This window comes from Choloepus didactylus, chromosome 2, assembly GCF_015220235.1.
Source record: "Choloepus didactylus isolate mChoDid1 chromosome 2, mChoDid1.pri, whole genome shotgun sequence".
Classification (NCBI taxonomy): domain Eukaryota; kingdom Metazoa; phylum Chordata; class Mammalia; order Pilosa; family Megalonychidae; genus Choloepus; species Choloepus didactylus.
In genome coordinates, this window is record NC_051308.1 from 141,261,817 (window position 1) to 141,287,636 (window position 25,820).

Consider the following 25,820-nt stretch of genomic DNA (forward strand, 5'->3'; position numbering starts at 1 on the left):
CAGGGGATTGAGAAGACTTCTTCACCAAAAGGGGGAAGAAAAATGAAACAAAGTTTTAGTAGCTAAGAGATTTCAAATGGAGTCAAGGGGTCATTCTGGAGGTTATTCTCATGCATTATATAGATATTTCTTTTTAGTTTTTAGTGTATTGGAATAGCTAGAAGGAAATACCTGAAACTGTTGAACTGCAATCCAGTAGCCTTGATTTTAAGATGATTGTATAACTATGTAGCTTACACAGTATGACTGTGTAATTGTGAAAACCTTGTGGCTTACGCTTCCTTTATCCACTGTACAGACAGATGCATAGAAAAATGGGAACAAAAAGTAAACAAATAATAAGAGGGATGGGGGATGGATGTTTTGGGTGTTATTCTTGTATTTTTATTCTTTTTAAATTTATTATTTTGTTTTTAATCTTTTTTGGAGTAACGAAAATGTTCAAAAATTGATTTTATTTTTGGGTACAAGGAAAATGTTCAAAAAAATTAGATGGGGGTGATGAATGAACAACTGTTTGATGGTTATGTGAACAATTGATTGTACACTTTGGATGACTGTATATGGTACGTGAATAAATCTCAGTGAAATTGAATATTAAAAAAATTGATTTTGATGATGAATGCAGAACTATATGATGGAACTGTGAACAACTGATTGTACACTGTGGATGACTGTAGGGTATGTGAATATATCGCAATAAAACTGAATTTAAAAAACAACAACAACAACAAAAACAACAGGGTTGTACAATAGGAAAAAAAATGTATTGACTAATTTAGAAAAAGCCAGTTAAGTCATATTGCATTCATAAAACATTCAGGTTATTAAATCAGTAATTGAAAGCCTTTTTTCACTGACTAAGTTTGGAGAACGTATTTTTTTTTTAAAATACTATAACTTTGTATTTTATAGTACAGTCTTCTCTTTTAAAAACCCTTATAACCTAGCCCACTTATTCTTAGTATTGTCTATGCCAAGGATCTCTTTGAGAAACTAATAAAAACTGTCTTCCCAAAAGAAAAATGGAAATACAAAATTTTATATATAACTTCAGGGAGTTATGGATTCCCTGAAATACCAGATTAATACTTCCTTCTCTGGTCTATCAATTGTTGATGAAATTTTATATTAAATAGCACACACAATTCTGCAAATTGTTCACACTTCAATAAATCTCCCCTTTCAACTGCTTCAGCTGTCATATTAAGATAACTATTGACCAGAAATAGCAAAATGCACCTATTAGTGCACTTAGTACTAACAATTTTTTAAAGTATTCTTTAAAATAAACAGCAGAATTTTTGTTATTGGTGGTGGTTTTTGTTTTGGTTTTTTAGTCTAAGCAGAGGTTTGATAGGTAATTTTTCCATCCTAATCAACATAAAAGAAATTAAGGCCACTGGGAATGTAGTACATACTGACACATAAAAAATAGCCGTAAATCACAATCGCTGATCATCAACTTGAAAAAATACTTTGACATTAAAAATAAGGAATTTGGGTTTGGAATGATTCCACTGCAAAATATTATCCAGCTACACAAGGCATCAGATAAGGGATTTTTTTTTAATTGGAAGGAATTAAAAATTCTTCAAACTAAAAAACAAAATGTGCTAAAAGAGTTAGGAAACCATACAGCAGAAGAATTCTAAGGAGTTATTGGTTAAAATAGCACCAAATTATTCACAGAAATAAAGAAGTCTGAGGATCAAGCAAATGCCACCAGATTCAGTGATTAAGATGTCACTAGAGCAGTTCCAGTAGATAAGAGTAGGGACAGCAAAAATTAGAGAGCAAAGAATTAAGAAATCAGTGTGTATCATAACGCAGTTATAAAAACTCTGAGGGCAGGCTAAAGGTAAGAGATGATCTGAAAGTCAAAGGGATCATGTAAAGGTCAACAGAAGTTTCTGAGTGTTTCAGTGACCCTGTGCCGGGCATTGGAGACGCAAAGCTACACAACATGTTCCCAGCCTCTAGGAGCTCATAAGCTAGAGAGAGACAGAAAGTACAAACAAGAAATCGTAACTCATCAATAATAGAGATCTGCACAAGAATATGGGGAAAACAAGGGAGGCACCTCTAACTCAGCCTGGAACAGCAGGAAATGCTTCCCAGAAGTAGCGGCACCTAAGTAAGGTCTTAAAGAACAAGGAGTTATCAAGCCACTGGGATAAGGCATTCCAGTCAGAACGGGCATTACCATTAAACACATGGAGCAACTGGTGCAATCCAGGGTAAAGTGCAAGCCCAGGAATGGCAGGTATACTGCGATCCTCCTCGTATATTAGTGTGAAATCATCCACTGAGTAAGTGAAAGAGTGGGGACTTAGCAGGGCAAGCAAGGAGAAATGTATGGAAGCAAGGCACTCAAAGGCTTTACCAAAATGAGTGATTATGGGCTGCAGGCAAGAAACATAAGCAGGGAGCCGATGGACAGCAGAAATACAGAGACGGAAGGTCTAGAGATTGCATTAGGGTGAGAGAGAAAGAAATGAAGGAGGTGTATAATAAGAAGGGTATACTCAAAGTGGGAAAGTCTGGAGTCTGGGTTCCTGAAGTAAAGCAGCTGGAGTGGCAGTAATAGTCACTGGAATGGAAGAGGCAGAGAACCCTAAGGGCACTGTTGGTCAGCAAAGTGAAGTCAATTAGGGTGAGCATGGGAAGATCATAAATCAGAGGCTGTGATTACCATGAAGGTGACCAGGAGGAGCATGAAGGATGCAGTCGAGAGCTGTGAAATCTAGCCTGACTTTACCTTGCAGCCTTTGGCAAGTCATGTACCTCTTCTGGGCCTCCATTTCTGCACCTATAAAATCAGGAGGCCGAACTAAATGGTCATTTTGATTTCTAAAATTATACTGGACCACTTTTCCACACAGAAGTGATAGCTATGAGGCTGAGGAGAGTGTTCATAAACTTTGTTGAAGAATTGTCTTTATTGTATTTCCTATCAGAATTCACAAATGTATATTAACTTTCTTTTGTATAGGACCTTAACGTTTACAAAACTCTTTTATATGTATTTTTCTAATATAATCCTAACCACCACCCAGTGAGAAACTCTATAATCCCTATTTCATAGACAAGGAAACTAAGATTCCACAAGACTGAAACAATTACAACTTTGGATCATTCTTTTGCTCCTACAATAAAGATTCTACTTGGTATGCTTCAATAACATAAGCAATGACTTATAAAGATTTGAGTTTTGAAAATTCATTCTTTAAATGAATAATAGAGTGCCAGCTATGGAAAAGGGTATATTTTTAAATTGCTCTTAAGCTAACAATGTTATTCCAAGTATTCAACAGACCACCTGATCACTAGAATGAACCAAGGGCACTGCCAGAACTTTATAACAATTTCAAAACGCTGAAAGAAAGTTTTGTAAATGAAAACAAATCAAAATAAATCTTTATATATATGTGTGTGTATATATAGCAATACTGTTCTACATAGCATATGGTAGAATAAATTGTCTTTATTCAATCCATCTACTCTTATGTAAATGATATAAGTAGAACACTGAGTAAGAACAGAAATTTTATTTATGATTCCTTCCTCTTTGGTCATTCCAGATAGTACTCAGGTCCCAGACTGATAATTATAATACCCAGTTCAAGTTAACTGCAGACAAACAGGCTAATCAAGAAAGCAAAGAAATCCCTTGGTCCCCAAAAAGAAGAAATGGGCTTCAATTATTAATAAATTATTCTGTTCTTGATAATTCATCCATTAAAAATACATTTTGTATAAAAAGGATATTATTTGCTTCTGCAGTGAATACAAAAATTTCAGTTTTATAGTCCAAGCTACAGGCAGTAGCACCTTATCTGAAAAACACAGATCTGGTTTAAATGATATTTACTTGAAGGAATTCGTATATGTTTTTGAGTCAGACAGTATTTTAAAAAATGATTCCTAGAAAAATTGACTAAATATTGACTAAAATATCTCCCGGCATCATTCCATGACCATGTAACATTTTGAGATAAAAGTCAAAAACTTATAAATTCATAAATACACTACATTCTACAGGAAATTCTCCACCATAGAGTACCTTTTAGACCTAAGTTCAATAAAAATCAATTGAATAAAAATAATCACTGAGCAACTAATATGTACAAGGCTCTGTATTATATAACACCAGAGACGTTTTACACAACAAAAACAAACTATCAGAGCATTATAATTTAGCAGTTATCCTTAAGAGCAAGCTGTATAGTAATTTACTTTCCAAATTGAAACATTATATTTAAAGTCCTCATTTAGAAAACTGAAAAGGAAAACACAGATAAACTATTGCTTTTTAAGTAAGGAAATAAGTTTACCAAAACAAGGAGTACAGATGTCACTTTTCCTCACACATGCTCAAAGGGGGAGGGGGGGTGGAATGTCGCATGCCTAAATGCATGCATAAGTGGAGAAAATGAAACAGATCCCCATGTAAAATAAAAAATATACATGAATACTGAATATGTGACCCTAATTCTGTCAGAACAGGCATAAAGTCCATGCTCTATCACAGCTAGTTCATCAGTCTCACTTGGCTATTGATTCTGCAGAGAAGACAATCAAAGAATACATAAAAATTTCAATCTTGCTCAGAGAGAAAAATGTCATGCCTCAGAGTGCCTGCCATGCTGTGATGAACCCTTTCATCACCTAGTAACAGTGTCCAGAAGCAGAATTGAAGGTTTCAGAACAATAATCCTAGGAGGGAATTTGACAGAGACTCATTAATGACCATCTAAAAAGGATTTGTTGCTTTCTTTCTTAGATCACCATCCCAATGATTTCATTCAGCTCGTGTTTCAATTCATCCTGAAAAATGAAAGAGTCTACCATGTCCTTTGTGGTATAATCAGAGGATCAATTTCAACTTGTAGGTAAACTACTCACATAAATTTCCAAAGACCAAGATTACCTAACTAAACGGTATGTGCACGGCCACTTCATTTGTCAGATTTCACGGTTCCAATGTTTTAATACCAAAGTATATAAACCATCAGCACAATACTTACTTTTAGTTTCTTGTTTAGTTTACAGCAGTATCTGTACACCATTGCCAAGTTCAGAGGTCCAAAATCTGCATAGAAACTGGGATTAAAAAAAAAAACACAACACATAAACTTAGTATTTAGTAGAAATGTAATTTTTAGTAACATCAATGCTTAATTTTTTATTTCATTAAATTTGCTATTGAATTTCAATTATCTTCAGGAATGAGGGCCATTTATATGACCAATGTGATTCATGGTAATCCAAATAACTGATCATTTCACCTGACTTACCCACTCCAGTACTATAACCAATCTCTTAATAGGCAGCTAGTTGGACAGTACTGAGTTTCACTTCTTTTTATCTCCCTGCCTGAACATGACGCAAAAGAATGGGAAAACAAGCACCTGAAGAACCAACCTGAGCATAACACAGGCAAGGCCTACACTTCCTGCTTTTATGTCCCCATCAACTACTTAGTCAAAAAATTCATGTACTCTGGGTTCCAATTCTAACTATTCCACTCTAACACCAAAGTATAGTAAATCCAGTGGTCTTTGTCGAGTTCTCATTCTCTTGAACCTTCTGTGTAATATGATACACTGGCTCTTCTCCCTCTCCCAACCACTTACATCTCCAGAATACAGTCATACTCAATCCACAGATCTCTTTCTCATACACTGTCATGAATTTAACTGATAACCCTACAAAGAAGAGATGTCTCCTATACTTGAAATCCCAGCATCCTCTTTTCTATCTCTGGCTACCTACTGAACCTCACCATCTACATGTTCTTCCATGACCTGGAACTCAAAATGTCTAGAACTCAACATACCTTTCCTTCACATCAGCCCTCCAGACTGAAAACAAAAATGTTTCTCCCCATCACTCTGGCATGAAACCATAATTTCTCTCTCAATCACAAGAAATATTTGTTAATTTAAATTCTCCTGTATCAAATAAATTACCACATAAACTCATCTTTTCCTTTTCTGTTCCCATTTTAGCAACAGAAGTCTGGGTCATTTTCATCAAACATCTGTACTGTTTAAATCCTTTCTCTCCCCTTCCCAATCTTCCTATGTTCCACAATAGAGATTAATCTTTCTAAAATCCCACTTCTCACATATTCTTCTACTATTTACAAATGTTTAATGGGTCCTTACAGCCTTCAGAATAATTCCTAGGCCCAACAATCAAAGCCCTACTAAGGCCCAGCAAATCAATGCCCCCAGCTTCCATGCTGACTTTATCTCCTGATATGTCTCCATATGGAATCTTCATTCCAACAAACATGTCTATTCCTTATTCCCAAATATTCCAAGTCTGTTCTTAATCCAAGCTTTTACTCATGTTGATCTCCTTGTCTGAAGCCTTCATCTTCTCTTTCTGCTACAATCTAACTTTCTCAAAATCCAGTCAAATCCTAATTTGTGAATTATCTTTTTAAATGTATATCCCACCTGCCCAAATACTGTGTATACCACTCAGTGAGGGGCTGTATTTTGTACTTTATATGCTTAGAATGCCATGCTCATGACACAAAACTATCACAAATGGGACTTCACTATGAATAGTCTGCTCACTAATGTTCTAAATTCAATTTTAGACTGGAACATAAAATTGCTAAATAACAGTTTCAAAAAATTCATGACCATAAGACCCTTACCTTGAGAGAATCATTTGCTTTGATTTTTTTCTGTCACCCAATTTATCACAAATATGCCATTACATTACATCAAGTCTGCCAATAGCAATTAGCCTTAGATGAGTAAAGAATACTGAACTGCCCAATCAAGATGGCAGAGTGGAATTCCTCAGGGCTCTGTCCCCCATCAGAAGCTCCAAACAACCAGCAAGAACTGGCAGAAACATCTTTTGTAAAGCTCCAGAAAACAGTTACAGGACTGTGGTAATGGAGTTAGTGCCCAATCAAGAAAAAGGCTACCCTAAAGTGGTATGATCTTGCAGTGTCCTGGCCGATCCCTCACCCACCCCTTATCAGCTCTGTGCAGAGCCAGCCTGTGCTCCTAGTGCAGATGATCCCAGTTCGAGTGAACAGAGTAACCCTTGTAGCGCATATTGGGAGCATGTATGTCTGGCCTAATCTATCTTGTGGTAGCCTGAGGACTCACTGTCCCAGAACTTGTCCTGCATGTAGAAGGCAGATCATCAAGCTCCTTTACAGAACAGGGTAGGGAGCAGTCAAGTGGTTGCCCTGAGGCAAGGGATTGCTGAAAGGAAACCATACAGTATAGTGGCCAGAACAGTGATGAAACAGTTTCCTAGGGAAGAGGGGATATTCATAAATAGGGAATTTCCAGGGACACATGGGCATGCCCAAGGCAAAACGTGCACAGAAAGGTGGCCCCTACATTTTGGCCTCACACTATTCTCTCAAAACTCATTGTATGGATAAGTTCTGAAAAGTGTTTCCTTTCTGCCCTTTTTTTTTTTTTTTTTTTTTTTTAAGTGAGCTTCTGGCATTCAAGGAAGGCTGTCATAATACTAGCGGGATACCAGGACACAAGCCTAAGGAACAGATGCCTCAGAGTCTAAATTTCAGCAATAACACATTAAAATATCAAAATGCCCAAGTTTCAACAGAAGATCACAACACATACAAAGAAAGAGGAATTCATGGTTCAGCAAAGGAGAAAATTAAAGCATGAGAAACTATCCGTGAGGAAGACTAGGCCTAGACAAAGACTTTTTAAAAATGATCCTAAGTATACTCAAAGAGCCAAAGGAAAACATGGACAAAGAACTAAAGGAAATTAGGAAAATGATAGATGAACCAAAGAGAATATCAATAAAAAGATGGAAATTATGAAAAGGAACCAGAGCTGAAAACCACAGTAACAGAAATTAAAAATTCCCTAGTGGATTTCAAAAGCAGATTAGAGCTAGTAGAAGAAAGAATCAGTGAACTTGAAGATAAGACTACTGAAACCACCCAGTCTGAGAAGCAGAAGGAAGAAAGAATGAAGAAAAGTGAGCAAAGCCTGAGGAACCAGTGGGACATCATCAAGCATACCAAGGTATGCATCATGGGAAGTTCCCAAAAGAGAAGAAACAGCAAAAGGGACAGAAAGAATATTCAAAGACAATGGCTGCAAACTTCCAAATTTAACAACAGACATGAATATACACATCCAAGATGCTCAACGAATTCCAAACAGGATAAACCCAAATAGACCGATGCCATGGCATATTATAACCGAACTTTGAATGCCAAAAATAAAGAAAGAATTCTGAAAGCCATAAGAGGGAAGCAACGTGTCACATGTCTCAATAAGATTAATGCTGATTTCTCATCAGAAACCATGGAGTTAAGAAAGCAGTAGAATGACATAAGTGAAGTGCTGAAAGTAAAAAACTGCCAACCAAAAATTCTATATCCAGCAAAACTGTCTTTCAAGAATAAGGGAGAGTTTAAGACATTCTGAGATAAACAAAAGCTGAGGGAATTCATCACCACTAGACCGGCCCTATAAGAGATGCTAAAAACAATTCTGCAGGTTGAAAGGAAAGGACAGGAGATAATAGAGTAAAGGTACCTGAGGAAATAAAGATCTCCAGTAAGGGTAATTGACAGGGATAAATATAAATACCTATGCTATTGTTTTTTGGTTTGTAACTCTAGTTTTTACTTCCTGTAGAATCTAAAAGGCAAGTGCATAAAATGTCACTGATAATAAAAAATATATATAGTGATAAATCAGTGGTTTGAGACTCATGATGTATAAATATGTAACCTGTGACAAGAACTACATAAAGGTGGGGGGTGGAGGAATATAGGAACATAGTTTGTGCATACTATTGAAGTTAATTTGGTATCAAAGCAATCAAGATTGTTACAGATTTAAGATGTTAAATTTAAGCCCCATGGTAAATACAAAGAAAATACTGGAGAATACACAAACTCACAGAGATTGAAATTAAGAGTACAGGTTGCCAGGGGCAAGGGGCAGTAGAAATGGGAAGCTGATGTAAAATGGGTACAGGGTTTCTGTTTGAAGAAATGGGAAAGTTTTAGTGAGTGTACTGCAACATAGTGAATGTGATTAATCTCACTGAAGGGTATACTGCTTGGGAGTGGTTGAAATGGGAAAATTTGTATTGTATGTATGTTTCCACAGTTAAAAAAAAAAAGAGCAACTAAGGAGACCAAGTCAATTAAAGGTATTCATGATCTTGGACAGGATTTAGCAAGGGAGGAAGGGCCCAAAGGGACATTAATGAGACATATGAAAAATTGGAATATAGACTATAAGCTTTATATCAATGTTAAATTTCTTGAGCTTGATAACTTCACTTGAGTTGGATAAATGGGTGAATATCCTTGCTCTTAGGAAATGCACATGGCAGTATTAAGTATTAAAGGAGTATGATGTATACAACCAACACAAAAGTATTCAGAAAACAGATTGACAGATAGACAGATAGATAAATGGACTGGTGGATAGATAGAATAATACAGCAAATGTGATAAACTGTTAAAATTGGTGCATCTGGGTATCTGGGGTGTAGGGATATATTGGAGTTCTGTGTGTGGTTTGTATTATTTTGTAATTGTCCTGTAAATTTGAAAGTATTTCAAAATAAAAAGTTCAAAATTAAAAAAAAAAAAAGAACACTGAACTTATATATTTTTATCTATGTTAGGCAAATTGGTAATATTTTGGAACTCATATTTCCAGCAGCACCAAAATTAGCTGTCCCTGTAAACAGACTTCATGAAAGAAAAGAACAGTCACAAAAAAAGGAAACTTGCAATGACTTGAAACAAAAAGTCTTGATTTATTTATTTAGTTTCCGGTGTGGTGCTGTGCTATAAATATAAACAAAATATCCATGAATCCAAACAAAATGAACTATGCCTATAACGTACTTACTGACCAGTCCAAAAACAGAATTGGTGTCAACAAGAACCCTCTCAAAAGATCCAAAATGAAAACAGGATACAAATAAGTACCTACCAACATTGATCAAGGTGGCCCTATTTCTACTAAAGTTTCAGAGAACTTTATCCTTAGGTTATTGCAATCAGTGCTCTTGACTAACATACCTTGTTTTGTTTTCTACTTGAACATGACACTTGAAGAATTCTAATACATCTCAAATGTTTAGGTATTGTTATTTCAGCTTTTTCAACTCACTTTGAACAAAGTTCAGGAAAGCCAAAAGAATTTAGGCCATCTAATTGCAGTTCCATCCTAATCATTACAGGCCAACTTCTACTTCAAACTCAAAGCTATGCAATTTCTAACAACAAGCCATGGCACAGGTGCTTTGGGAAGCAATATGGCTAATAAACACATCTATTTCACCAAAGACCAGGAAAATAAGTTGGTATGGGCTTAAGTTGCCTAGGGTTAACCTCCCTAAGAAAAAAAAAAAGGGTCACAGGACACGAATTCAGTTGAGAGGTTTACCTCAAAGCTTGACTTTTTAAATCAGGCAACACTATAGTTAAGTCATGGATACTTATACAGCATCCAAGCTGTGATGAACACTGATCATATTAAAACAGTATGTCCCCAACTTCATTTGCCATTAACCTGTACTAATAAATGCATCTAAAACAGCTGAACAATGTTCAAACGTATTCAAACATTCCTAAGGAAAGATTTCTGTAGTTGAAAAGTAATATGCAGCAGGCTTGGGTCAGTTTTTTAACTTAAGATCTCTAAAATACCATTTGGTTCATGACTGCCTCTATTTGGCAAACTTTTCAGGAACAGAATATAAATTCACTCATCCAATACCTGTTTGTGTATTCAGTATATAACCACTGTGTCCAAGGTACTCTACCACTACCAGAGCTAGAAAGCAAAAGTAAATCAAATATAGACCTTGTCTTTAAATTGATATGCACTATCCAACATGGTAGGCACTGGCCACATATGGCTATTTAGATTTAAATGTAAATTAATTAAAGTTAAATAAATTAAAAATGCAGTTCCCCCATTGTACTAGCCCATTTCAAGTGTTCAAAAGCCACATGTGGTTAATGGCTACTCAATCAAACAATGCAAATATAGAACATTTCATCCTCACAGAAAATCTTCTGCACTAATAAACAATTTAATCAAGATGAAAAGATAAAACGGGAACAAAAATGACCATAAAATGCTAGAGAAATTTCCTAGTACCATGAGTAAGGCATAGATAAAATGTTTGGAGACAATTAATGCCCTTCACCTTTAGGGGTTTAGGGTGTTGAATAGTCTCTTCCTAAAATTCCTATCTACCCATAACTTCAGAATATGACCTTATTTGGAAATAGGGTCTTTGCAGATCTAATTAGGGTAAGGATCAAGACAAGATCATACCGGATTAGGCCCTGAATCCAATGAGAATGTCCTTATAAGAGACAGAGAAGGACACACAGAGACACAGAGAAAAAGATCATGTGAAGATGGAGGCAGATATTGGAGTTGATGCAGCTACAAGCCAAAGAACGCTAAGGACTTCCAGGAACTACGAGAAGCTAAGAAAGAGGCATGGAAGAGATGCTCTCTCAGAGTCTCCAAAAGAAACCAGTTCTGCCAAAACCTTGATTTCAGACTTCTGGTCTCAGAACATTGAGAGAATAAATTTCTGTTGTTTCTAGCCACCAAGTTTGTGATAATTAGTTATGGCAGCCCTAGGAAACAAATTACAGGGGTCCACTTATTTCCCAACAGTGAGATTAGGTCCTAGTAATTCTAACCACCTTTTGTTCAAGGGGGTCATATTTCCTAAAAGCCAGTATGGGACCTAGAGAATGTAAAAATAGGAGAGGATCTAGTCCCCACTCTCCTTCACTGCCCCTCAATAAGACAGACTGCTTCAAGAGCTTTGGAAAACTGCAGTGAAAAACATGCGTCTTTCTTGGCCACAGCTTTCCAGGTTAAGGGTTTAAGAAAAACAAGCAATCAACCCAGAGGGCTTCCTATCCTGCAACATTTTAAAGCACAGTAGGCTAGCTTTCATATCCCACCAAAGACTGGGCTCCAAGTCACACTAAGAAATTCAAAACCTTCACAGAGCCGAGAGCAATTCAGACCAGGTCTTTGAAAGTCAGAATTGTCACAGGCAAATATACAGTCAAAGAACTTGATGTTAAGGTCATTTTATATATCCTCTCCTTTAAATACTTATACTTCTAAGAAAATATATATATTATATACTATATCTAAATATATTTCTGAAAATTTCACAGATAGTTGAAAAATGGTCCTATTTGCTCACATCATGCTGTACTATCACTAATTTTGGTATAATAAAATGTCAAGAACAAAGAAGACATTTTCCAACAATATGTCTTTGCAAGAATCTTCCTCACCAGAGGGGGGAGAAAAATGGAAACACATTTATAATCCCAGATCATTAGCTAGATGGAAATATTCAAACACAAAAATATTATTAACATATCAACTGAAAGCATAAAGTATGAAATATGTATATGGGCAACTTGGAGCAAAGGCAGAAGCATGGAATAGTTTGGCTCAGAATAGAAAAGAAGAAATGGAAGGTCACCAACCTGGGCACAGTGAAGAAGAGGAAGAGAAAATGACAGAGATAAGCCCTTTAGTGAATCTATAAAGAAACCTGAATGCTGGGTGGGCTCCTAAATCTCAAGTCAATGACTCTGGACAGTGTCTTCTCTATCCTGGCAATTCCCAGGAAGACGCCTCCAGAACCACAGCCAAGCCAGGGCTCCACACTCCCGGGGGGTGGTGGATGGGGGTTTTGATTCATCTGAGCAGAGAAAAATATGGATATATTATTTCAGGGACCCCTCAGCTTCCCCTCCTCAAAAACAAATGAACTAACAAACAATCAAATGAATCGTTCCATCTGTTTGTAAAGCTCCTCTGTAGCAGGGTTGGGAAATTATTAGTCAAAAACTAAAATGAAATTCATGCATAATTAAGTGAAAACAGCCGATCTACCTTTTATTTAATAAGTGTAAGTGACTAATATCAAACTATATCCTATTTTGACAGGAATTCATATACTTTGGACAGGAATGCTTTGGATTTCTTATATTCCAAGTATTGCTCATTCATTCAATAAAAATTTTGAACCCCTAGTATGAGCAAGGTGTTCTACACTCAGTATATCAATCAGACTGTTTGCAACACCCACACAAAAAAACCAAACTGTTTAACTACTTTTTAAATAGGGTGAAAAAATTCTACAAGATCATAAGGAACTATTTATCTTTACACCAGTGATGCTGATACTTTCTGTCTATTTATTCACTCACTCACTCAAATATTTACAGAAAGGCTGCTGACCACCATTCCTTGCCAACAAGAAGCTCACTACCTAATGAAGACACAAGCAAACATATAATTACAGTGTGATAAATGCTAAAACAGCAGTATCTCCTAAAGCACAGTATATATGTGTGCATGTATTTTTGGTGAAATTAATCAGCACAACCCTCTGGGCTACACACCCCCCTAGTATTTTCCCTATCACTGGAAAAGTATCAGTACCCCTACAATCGGATGTTAAAATTTCTGTACATGATTGGCACTCTCAAATTTCAAATCACTCAACACTAATCTAAGATCAGGGCACAATGCCAAGGTCCAAGTTTTTGCTTAAGCCCGTATAGCATAACCAATCACAGTCACATTTATGTCAAGTTCTTGGGAAAGAGACTGTCCTACCTCCAGAACATCATATAGCAGCCTGATGTAGAACCAAAGAACATTGCAAGTCTAGTCCCAAGGTGGTCACTCATTTAATGTTCCTGGGCTGTGTTTTAGCCTCTCAGGGACTACATCCTCATCTACCCAATGAAGCCACTGAATTAGACGGTTTCTAAAGTTCTCTCCAGATCTCACATTTTATTAGTCTATGACACTGGACAAATCTATTCAATGGTTCAAATGTTTCTCAGGGGCTTCTGCCCTATTTGATCCACTCTGTCTTCTGAATGTGTTCAGTCTGGGTATAGGGGACATTTCCAGCAAAGTATTTCCTCGAGAAGGGGGAAGAATCTCAGACCTTTCTCCCTGAAATTCACTATGTTTTCTGGAGGTTAGAACAACCCTATAGAGTGGAAATCAGCTTCGTATATTAGGACCTTTGACATCACTGTTATTTACTTAACTGCAGAGAGGTGAGATCATGAAAGGAAGGAGAGAACCCCCAATATCAACTGTCACTCACTCTTGTCCTTTGGTGCATTATCAAGGTTTTTAAGAAAGTGCAGCTACACAACCCTGGGAGTGTGAGGAACCCTTCTCCACCTAGTGCCTTCTTAACCTGCGGCAAGTAGCACAGCCTCTTAGGGCTTCAGCTGCAGCTTCTGTGAAATGGGTTAGTGTCACCACTTGCCTTAAAGCCCAACATCAAGGAAACTTCCATCATCAGGGACTGTATTTCTGTGACTTCCTTCTTTGAAAATGATAACATGCAAGTCAATTAATGAAAAGTCCCTTCTAGATTCAGATTCATGAAAACAAAAGGAGGCTTTTTCAGGAAGGCACGGGTAAGATTAAAATCCATTCCCACAGAAACATTCTCAAGCAGTATAAATTAACCCCATCATTAATGGCAAGGGTTGGAGGTTAAGGGGGCTATGCAGACTTATATGCCACATGGCTCTGGCAGAAAACAGAATGACTGTTGTTATGGACATACAAGACTAACCCTCACATTTCACAAAGTGGCTGAGGCCCTGAAAAGGAAAATAGTTACTCATAGTTACTCTAAACCTTGCAGCATTGATCATTTTACCTCTCTAAATTCTCAGAATTAAAACCACAACCTTCAACATTGCTATGAGGTCCTGGGTGGGTCTTTCTCATCCACCTCATTTTGCACCCTACCCCCATTTTATTACTGGTAATCTCCAGCCTGGGAATTTCTTTTAATTTCTGCCTCAGGCCTTTAGCACTTGCCACCCTCCCTTTGCCTGGTTAATATTTACTCATACTTTAGATCTATGTCTTTCCTTCAGAGCACTTACAAGTACTGTAATCTCATGTCTGAATATTTGATCAGTGTCTTCCCCCGCCACCTCCACTTACCCACCCTTGCACTGGACTAGAAGCTCCATGAGAACAAGAGCTGGGTTAAAGTTTGCTCACTGCTATGTCCCTAGCACCTGGCATAGGGTGGCTGAGTAAATGGATAACTGATAGACACTTGGTTGGTTCATCTGCAAAAATACTTCCTTCTTCCTTTCTAATCCTTCTAAACTATACACCAGCTTAATGTGGGAAGAGGTATCAGATATCACAGGTTGTTTTTCTTATAGCTTTGCCTACAAAATAAGACTAAATGAATAAAATTGACAAAAATGAGCTAAGAAGGAAGAAATGGCAAAAAGACTAAAGACTAGCAAGATCGTCCACACTACTCCATGCAAGAAAAGGTTAGGTGCATCCCCACAAACTTTCCCCTACAACTTACATCTTTATTACTGGCATGCTGGAAATACGGCCTGCTCCAGAAGTAACCCCTGATATCTAAGACTCATTCTACAACTATACATCACCCAATTCCTTTTTTCCTTAGGAGCCCCTTCAGCTCTGTCTGAGTATTGCCAAGTTACAACCATCTTAAGCCGTGGGGACACTGGAACAAAGCTCAACACAATGCTAGTGAAAGGTCTAGAAGAACAGGGAAGGCACTATTTTACAAGCCTACACTCACAGCTGCTTGGAATAAAACTTTTTAAGCCTTTGCCTATATTTTACACTTTAAAAAGGGGGGGATTTGCCATTTCAGTTAATTCAGCTGCTGAAAGTCAATAATTTGACTACCAGGACTAATGCAAATGCAGTTATTAATTCAACATTCCTTTAAGGAAGAAAAATGTGTAGAATAAGAAATCAGTTCTACACAGATGGCCGGTTCAGAAATCTCACCACTTGGAACATAAGTGAGAGTTACAAGGAAGCCAAAAGGGCGAAGTCATTTTGTTTCTTCTACAGGCTGTCAAAAATCCCATGCCTTTTAGCTATGTTTATAGAAGACTCCCAGTCTCACTCAGAATCTATTTAGTCTTATTTTGTACCCAATGCTAATAAAATATTAGATCTGGTTTCCCTGCCTATAGTATATTAGAAGCCTCAGACAAGATCATAGAGAAGAGGCAGCTGTTAGTGGCTGGTACATTCACAGGGATGTCAAAAGCTAGGTGCAGGCAGCACCTAGAAACCACTCGACTCACAGTGGTAATTCACAGTAAAAACTGGCTGAATAAATTAAAACCACTAAAAGACACAAGATGTTTAGCAAACAGGGCCATCTGGCACACAAGCAAAGAGCCCTTTATTCCTTAGGAGCCCCTAAAGCTATAGCTGAATTACAGTCAAACTATACAACCAATATATTCATAATGATAGAGTCTGAGTATTAGGAAAAAGAGTAAATCATGATCAGCAAATTCTTTAAGAAGGCAGGAATGTAGATTCATTTTAGAAAGGTTTCCATAAATTATTTAAATTGTAAAACTGTTTTGGTATTTCAAGAAGTATTTTCCAATTCTCTTTAGAAGCTGCCTCACTAAAATGCCACATTCCCTCATAAAACTAGGTAAGTACATTACTAGAATATATCCATCAAAAAGACCAAATTTAGAAAAAACTATCTTTTGTGGTTCTTAAAAGAAAACTAAATTTCATAACAAGTGAACAAGTCCAAACTGGCAAATTCTTCAATTCATCAGAAGGATGTGAACATGTTTCACAACAAAATATTAAATTACAGTTATGAAAAGTGCTTGGCCGAAGCATTTTATTCAAAACTATAATTGACACAAACTGTTTTTTATAAGGGAATTCACTGTCAACCACAAATAATTGTGACCATTTACCAGATGTTTCCGAGTTGCCAAGGACTCCGAATATTGTGTGCTTTCAATAGAGTCATATTTTTGATGATTCTCCTTCAACATATAATTGTTTAGTGAGCCTAGAAGTGGTTAGTTGGTTTACAAAACTGCATTTCAATGAAGTATATTTAAACTAAAGCTTAAAAAAAATTAAAAGGAAACAATGAATTGCACACAAGTGTAGAAAGCCCAACTCAAATCACAAAGTCAGAAAGGAACTTGAGATCAGCTGTCCCACCCACCTCCCCAGATTTTAAGCAAGTAAATATTTAAATATCCAGGAGGGGCATTGTCTGTTTTCTGTTTGAAGATCACAAAAAGCAAAGACTGCGTTATAATGACCCCCTGTTTTCTTCTGCTCCCTACCCCCAAAACAAAAACAAAACAAAAAAGGCAGCCTCTCCTTCTGATTTACATACTTCACCTATTAAATGTGTTACTTTCTCCCAGTCACCCAAGCCAGAACCCTTGGACCCACCTTCAATTCCTCCTTCCCACCCTTGTCTGATCAGTCCCAAATCCTGTCAATCCATCCTTTCTAGCCTCTCCCCTGTCTGGCCCTTCCTTTCTGTTCCCACTGAGACATAATCCAAGCCTTTCTCACCTCCCTCCTAGATTCCCATCATAGCCTACCTGCCCTCCACCTCCCAGCCATCACAGTACTGTTCTGTACTCGAGCCCTGATCGGCCTCCCTCCACTGTTCACAACACACAGTGCTCACTGAGGTCCAAGAGGCCTTCCACAATCCAGTCCCCAACTACATGCCCAGCCTCACCTGTGATCACTCCCTTATTCAAATCTTGTGCCTCACCCAACAGAATCTTGCTGTTCCCAAACACCTCTTGTGCCTTTTCTCATGCCTCTGCCTGAAATCTCTTCTTTCCTTTCCTCCCTTCCTTTCTCATTAGCTCCCTAATTCATTCATTCATCCAACTACAATTTCTTGAGCATCAACTCTATGCCAGGCACTGTGCTAACAGGTAGTACGTGTCCCGCAAAGATCATAAAATATACTCTTTGCTCATCAAACTCTCACACACCCTTCAAAAGCTGGTCCAAACATCACTTCTATGAAGTCTCAATCACCCTGGGCAGTAATGACCTCTTCTTCCTTCCTTGGATTCCTTGGGAATCCTTGGATTCATTTGCAGCCTTTGTCATGAGTTGAACTGCACTGTATTTGTTTTCTCTTTCTTCTTTATGCATTCTGTGTACTCCCAAAGCATTAGCACAGTGCTCTGCATCAAAATCTATTCCACATAAATGTTAGTTTCTTCTATAGCAATTTCCAACCACTTATGGGTTTTTGAGTCATGCTTTTCACTTCCCATAAAATGTGTCAAGAGTCTTCTTTTTTTCTTTTATTTTTTTAAGGCTCAGGTGTATTGAGCTGCAGCTAGAGTAAAAGTCATTTACTTTTGGCTTTGGAATGTGTTTATGAACTTACAAGTGAGAACACCTGATGTCCTAGGACTGTATTTCAAGAAAAACACTGAAACCGCCCTGTGGTGACCTGGCTCAGAAAGAACTTGGATAACAGACAGCTCCCCATTTGACTCCCCAGCAGCCCATACAGATCCCTCTACTTAGCACTTTGGTTAAATTTTGGGTTTTCATTCAAGCAAACTGAAAGAAGTGAATAACAGTTAATCAAGATTAGAGAATGACTATCCACTTGGAATACCTAAAAGTTGGTCAATACAGCAAGGATTTAAAAAAATCAGTATCTAGAAAGTAAAATCTGGTTCTAGTGAGTCATGGAATTAAGAATGAACTGGTGGCTGTATATAGAGTTATCTATGTAGTCATAATGTATATTATAATGTTGGTTACATATATAGGTATACAAATACATAAGCACACATCTAAAGCTCAAACAAAGGATAAGAAAAAGTGGCCCTGAGCAATACTGCGTTGTTTTTGCAAGGTTGAGAAGGAGGAAAGGAAAAAGGAGGAAGAGAGTATAAACCTATCATCTTTTAAAAGCTACCGAGTTTTCTGCGTTTTTAGAATTTTATGCAGAAATCATTACATCTTAAATTACACCAGTTAAGCCGCGAGACCATTCACTAGCCTGCAAAAGCAGTTTTCATAGACTTATAAAAACAGGAGTTATTTTGTTTCATCTGTCCTACCAATATATACTTAAAATTAACTTAGTTTACTTTTTCTTTCTTTCTGGCAGTTCACTGAAAGGAGAAAAGGCAAAATTATACCCACAAAAAGGTGAAATTGTGGGAAAAAAATTCTAATTACCACTGTATATTCTCAGATAGGGGACTGGAGAGAAAGTTTGTACACATTCTATCAGTGGCATATTTTTTACTGATGCCATCACCAGCTTAATCAGAGGGTTCAAACCTTCCCAAGAAGGGCAAATCTGCTCTGCACACCTCCCTACCAGCCTTAAGCTCAGGACATCTGGGAACTTGTTCAAACCGCTAGGTTAAGAGTATGGACTCCCGAGAGACTGCCTGGGGCTTGAATCCCAACTCTGCAATTTACTAGCTGAGTGACCTCTGGTACTTACACTCTCCTGGGCCCCAAGAGCTCCTCCTACCAAAGCCAATTCTCCCCCTCTACCTCTTTTGTTTCAGTTAATGTCACCAGCATACTTAAGGCCACCTAGGCTATCTTAAAGACTTATTTGACTCCTCTTTTTTCTTAGCCCCCTCCTTTCCCACCTATCCATCTACCTGATCTGTAGTCAAGTCACCTGGATTACAAACCCTTCTTTCCCTAATCTAGGCACATGTTTCTTCCCTCTCAACACCCCAGGAATTTTTCTAAGTAGGTTCCCATCTCCTCTAACCCATCTTAAGTGATGTTATCATATTAATTTTTTTGAGAGAGTATATGTGTTCTCCATAAGAAGATGGCTTAGTTTCAAATACCAGCTCTGCTACTTCTTTACTTCCATGTCCACAGACAAGTTACCAAACCTCTCTGGACCTGACTCTTATCTGTACAATGGGAATGATAATAGTATCTGCCTCCTAGTGTGGTTGTGAAAATCAAATAAATTAATATTTGTAAAGCACCAAGAACAGATCCTGGCAAACATTTAAATGTTCAATAAATGTTTGCCATTATTTGACATTCTGTAGTGCAAATTCAGTCATATCATGGATGCCCCAAAACTCTCGATAGAGTCCCATGGCCTTTCCTCACCCTGGCATTTGTTCTGTCCCCTTCTGACCTTTCAGCCTCCTATTCCGCCTCCCCCACATGTGACCTGGACACACACCAGGCAAACTGGAGGACTTACTGTCCCTGAACATGTGTCCAGAGTGTCCTTCCTCTAAACCACTGTCCTTGCTCTTCTCTCTTCTGAGATGCCTCCTCCTCTCTCTTCTCCACCTGATAAAATCCTGTCCATCCTTCAAGCCCTTTTTAAATCCCCCATGAATCAATCCTTTTCTGAACCCTTCAACCAGATGTCTTCCGATCCTCTGAATTCCTCCTAGAACAGGGGTTATGTTTCTCTTACAGCAGTTATCTTTTCTACACCTCTAATTTGCAGTACTGTTATTCCCCCTACAGGTTTGGAGCCCTTTCCTAAAATACTAACATTAAAATCAAAATTTTTTGTGTGTGATACATCAATATTAGAATCAAAAACCCATTCAACACTGTGTTGCCTTAGTCAACTAAATTAATTTTCTGCTAGATCCACCACCAAGAAATCCCAAGAGAAGCAACTCAAGAGGTCAATGACTTGAGCTTATTCAATGACATATTAACAACCTCCGGCATGTTTGTCACTGAAGAATTGAACATAATGGCATATCCATACTCCATATCCTCAGACTCACAGGAGGTTCCCAAACCCTAACCTCACAAAAAGAAAGTCACAACAGTGCACATTCCCAATAATAGATTGAACACTCAATAAACACTGCTGGCGGTGACATCATCCAGGTACACAGGGTCAGGGAGCAGGCTGTGCAAAACTCCATTCTATCTAGGAGCAGAGCTGTAATCTGACACTAGAGATCGAGACCTCTTTGCCTCCTTCAGGAACAGCAAAGGGCTCTTTCATCCCCACTTTCACTTCAGCCATTCAAAAAGAATCTGACCCCCAGCACCACTAAAAGAAATATCCTGGAGACATTAGTTTCAAGAAACCCTATGATAAAGTGGCAAAGACTCTTATTGTTTGCCACTCAAATAAAAGACAGGTTCTTGAAGGTTGAGAATACTCTCCCTCTTTGAATGCACAGTGGTACCCACAAATCCTTAGGCAGAACTGCCAATTTCCCTTTTATAATATTCCTAGAAAACTTACTAGAGTGACCATGGTTCATTGAAGTATGTTCATTTTAACTGCACATTTGGTTAAGACAACAAGAAAGTAAAATTAAATGTTTAAATCAAAATATATTAGACTCCTCTGAAACACCAACTCTTTTAATAAAAAGACAAAGTCAACTCTGCAGATCGAAATATATTAGACTCCTCTGAAACACCAACTCTTTTAATAAAAAGACAAAGTCAACTCAGCAGATCGAAATATATTAGACTCCTCTGAAACACCAACTCTTTTAATAAAAAGACAAAGTCAACTCAGCTGCCGCCTTATTCCTTATCTGTTGCTTTTACTGAATGGAGATTTCTCTGTAATGTTTCACTATGCTTAAAGTATGAGATATCTTTTTCCTGTAGATCAGTGGTCCATCATAGAAAACAGTTCCCTACTCTTAGCTTACACTCTCAAACCCTAATCCCATAGAAGCAAAGTAACCAAAGAGAAAGTAAATCAGCACTCCTATGACACTTCCTCAAAGGCAAATAAAGTGATACCATTAAACTTGGGGCAAACAAATAAAAAAGAACTCAATAATCTGCCATACAAGCAAAACCTTACTCAGAGATATGACTTGGGTACAGCTCCCTATAGCTAAAGTGCCCCACTTCCCAAAAATGAACTGCATAAACAAAAATATCCTGAGATACAATAGAGGCCTTGTGAACTGTAAGGCTTAAACACCTGTAATACACACACTGCCCTGTACCCTGTGGGTGCTCCATAATTACTATATGGCTGATTCACACGGCAATTAGTCTGGCAATATTGTCTCTCCTACTCTGGGGGGGGGGGGGGGTGGGGCGAGGGGGTGGGGATAATGAGTCTATAGCTGCTGTTTGTTGGCATGATAGGAAGATCTAATAGAGACAGAAGCCTAAAAGAACTGAACTGGTTCAAATTACATTAACTTTCCCTGACTCTCTCCCCAAGCAACAGTACAAAAAAAAAATTTGGTACTGTTACTTCCACCATTGGGCAAAGTGACTAAAACTACCACCATAAAGATTCACGGTGTTTCCTCACCAAAGAGCCAACAAGCTAAATGGTTGAGAAAAAAACAAAACAGAAACTTACTTTTCATAGACCAGCTCCTCATCGATGGAAAAATAGTGGGTATTTACTGTGCTTTTTGGTCTATTCCTTAAAGTAGCAAAATATAACCGATCTGAAAGACAAGTTTAAAAGACGGGAGAAAACACATGAGAAATAGGGAAGATGGAGGTGGGGCTGGTGACAAAACACGAAGGATTACTGCAACGAAAATAACTGCTGCCTATAATTTTTAAAGACCCCCCAATAACACGTGGAATTCTCGTGGAAACCTGATCTCTCCCAGAACGCGATAGAGACCCAAGAGCACAACAGTTAAAGAGGTAAGAGGAGGGCTGGTTGGAGGGGCCTGGAAAGGAGCACAGTTCCCACATCTCCCTTGTTTCAGGCCAGTGGGAGTAGATAGGAGCTGGGGGTACTGCCAGAACTGGAGATGCAAGTTTGGTTCTGAAATCTCCAGACTTCACCAGCTGCGGAGGAGGAAGAGAGAGGCGAGCCTCTCCTCAGCAGCTCGAGAGACCTCAAGAGGAAGAGAGGAGAAACTGGGGGGTGTGGTAGGGGTGTCCGGAAAACCGAGGCCAGCAAAGGTGGGATAAAGGCGGCCGAAGAGATCTCCCGGGGCAGGATTCCCAAGTTGCTGCCTCCAGGAGCCGGAGCAGAAGCCGGAGTTGTATCACCTCGGGGCGGGGAGGCCATCCAAGGGAGCTGCAAAGGGAACGAGGGACGCAAGAAAGACAGAGGAAGCCGGAAGCAGGGGGTCCTCGGGGAGAAGAGTACGGAGTGGAGACAAGAGCGCGCGCAGCGGCTAGCAGGACACTGGGGGTCCGGGAAGGGGCCGGGGGGCAGTGGTTGGGACGTAGGGGAGAGAAGTGTAGAATTGGAGCGAGAGAGGGTTGGAGGATGCGGGACGGCTGCTCCTCACCTTTCATGAACTCGCAAGCCCCGATTAGTTCCCCAGACTCCGCTGCCATCTTAAGCGAGATACGCACGGGGAAGGGGCTGGGTCGCGGCCAGCTGAGGTCACCCACCCCCGGGGGCTTCCCCACTGCCCTGGAGCCTGTGTGCTCGCAGTCCCGAACGCAGGGATGGCCCGAGAGAGGCAGAAGGTGCCGAAGGCGGAGGCAGCCGTGGGGTCAGCGCGCGGGGCGCCCCGGGGACATTCCGCGGGGAGCCCGAGCCCGCTACGCGCGGGGCACACACGCCCCGGGCTGTGGCCGCTCCCAGCCGGACCCGGCTGCTGCTGCTCTGCCGCCGCCGCCGCGCCTGGGAAACTCAGACCAGCTCTCACGGCCAGGCAAAGTCTTCCCCCGGCTCCCAAAGTGATCATGGAGGAGGAGACGTCTAGCCCCGATCGCGCCCGTGGCTACTCGTGGGGCAGCTGGCAGGACTCCGGTGCCCGCGGGCTGGCAGCAGCTGCTCGGGCTCCTCCTTCGCCACCTCCTTTCAGCAGCTCCTCTTCCTCCTCCTCCCCCTAGGTCCACCCCCAGACCTTCCTCCCCGCCTTCCCCCAGCCCCCTCCACTTTCACGGCTCCACGGCCATCCCTTAAAGGGACAGCCCCGCTCCTTCCTCCTCGCCGGTCCCCGCGCCCCAGTTACCAAGCGCCCCACAGGTCACTAGGAGCCAGTTGCTAAGGCTTTGTTGCCGTTCACCAATTGCTGTATAGGAAACTGGGCCCTCGGCCTAGGGGAGTCGGGCGGGGCCTCCAGGCCAGAAACTTATGAATGAAACAGTGAAGTTGGAAGGGGATATCCCGGAGGGCTCTGTCGAGACAGGGAAGGCAAGGATGCGCCGGCGCCCCTTCCTTTTCTGCACCCACTAAGTCTTCTACTCCAGATTTTCCTCCATGTCTCATTCCCTTTCTCTCTCTCCCCACTCACCCATGTTCTTCTAAACTTTTACATGCATGCACACACTTAAAGACCTCATATCTTCTCCATACCTTGCCTTACCTCTTGCTAACCTTTCAACCAACCGCCATCCCCATCACTGAGGGTCTCTATCTTTACAAAAATAAAAGAAGTGCTACCTCCTAGTTCAGAAGTACACGTACTGGTTTCCTCTACACATACTAGAGTCTGATTCAACTTGTGCTTTGTTCTCACGGGGAAAAACGTTCCCATCCGGTTCCCAGGTCCTCTCATACGGGCCGCCACCGATGGCGCAAAGTCATCACAAATGTCTAACCTTGATATTGCTCTGGTCGCCGGAGGGGGTCGGGGCGGCGAAGCGAGGCCAGGCAGGAGGGAGGGGAGGGGGGGCCACACGTCAAAGGGGGAAATTAACACAAAGAATTTCTTTACGTAATCTCCGCTGAAGCGCTGCAGCGAGTGGTTCCTCTCAAAGAGGTTCTTGACTTGTGTCTGCAAGGTTCTTCATACTGTTTGAGCAACTTCAATGCTGATGTCCTATTAAAGTGTTTAATTAGTGGGCAGTTCCTAACATACGAAAATGGCGCTACTGACCCACGAACAGAAGAGCATGCGCTCTGAGTGATTTCTCCAGAAACGGAAAGGGATTTGCGCCAGCCTTTGGTTCGGCGTCGCTTGTTTACCTCTAGGAGGCAAAGCGGCGCGCACGTGTAGCGCCCCCTGACTGACTTCGAGGGAGAGTCTGAGACCAGGGAGTAAAGCTCAACTCATTTGTTCTTAGCAAGTTGTGTCGCTGGTTCGCGAAAAAGCTAAACGATAAACAAATATTACTTTGATATTTCAGATAACTAATTATTCTGGAAATCTCAGAAATACTACCGGAACATACCCTTTTAAGAGAGTTAAAACAGAACTCGCCCTAACATCAGAATCTCTAAACTCTTTTAAGCCCAGAACCATGTAAATTTCAAGCTGGAAGAAACCCTAAAGATCACATCTACAATCCACTAATTTTCACAAGCGAAATAAAACCCCCAAAAGAGTTTTTAAAACTAAAAACAAAGTCCTGAAAAGATTCGTTGTAACGAGTGTTCCACAGCATTCCTGAGCTGCATCCCATGTTTTACAGGCTACTGTCCATGGCAGTAGAGTTCTGAAGAATGAAACAACTCCCGAACATGTTGCCCACACTCACACAATTAATTGAATTTGGCCTGATGTTTATTCCCCAAAATCTTGATGTTTATTCCCCTCAAATCTTGGTTTGTTAATTCAAAAACTTTTATTTAAAGAAAATTCTAATTGAGATTTTATATGTGAAAAACATGAATCGCTCAATAAACTCACTCACTTTGTTTAAAAGGCTAAATTAATCCAGAGCTGGCAATCTATTTCCAAATTTGCTGATTTAAAATTCTTGTAGAATCTAAGCTCACTTAACATATTTCCTAACAGCATTTCAATGGGATGTTGTATTAGAATAAAATGCATTAGGAAAAGAAGTCAAAGTTCTCATTCAAAGCAAAATTTTTTAATTTCACAAAGTGAAATAGGCCAATGAAAAGAACCCCCAAATCTACACTTTAATTGATTGCCCTCTTGTTATTTTCTAAAATGAACTTACAAAACTTTCTTCCAAGGAAGTGATTGTCAATCTAAACAGATTTCTTTAAGCCAAAATCTGCACAACCTAAATGGTATAGAAAATTCTACAAGAAAATTTTTGAACGAG

General features: G+C 39.5%; 1 protein-coding gene across 3 annotated transcripts in view; it reads right to left on the reverse strand.

Annotated features, from left to right (window-relative positions):
• CDC14A (cell division cycle 14A) overlaps positions 1–23,615 on the reverse strand; it is a 187,645-nt gene extending 164,030 nt beyond the window's left edge. Inside the window, exons 1-3 of one of the 3 annotated variants that reach the window (XM_037826540.1) lie at positions 23,141–23,610; positions 22,243–22,333; positions 5,031–5,106 (exon numbers count right to left, since the gene is read on the reverse strand). In XM_037826540.1, the coding sequence (XP_037682468.1) occupies positions 5,031–5,106; positions 22,243–22,333; positions 23,141–23,189 (216 nt within the window). In that variant the 5' untranslated portion in view covers positions 23,190–23,610. Of the gene's footprint in view, positions 1–5,030; positions 5,107–22,242; positions 22,334–23,140 lie in introns of all 3 variants that reach the window. The other 2 variants (XM_037826539.1, XM_037826538.1) reach the window with 2 other exon arrangements.
• Between the last annotated feature and the right edge of the window lie 2,205 nt (positions 23,616–25,820).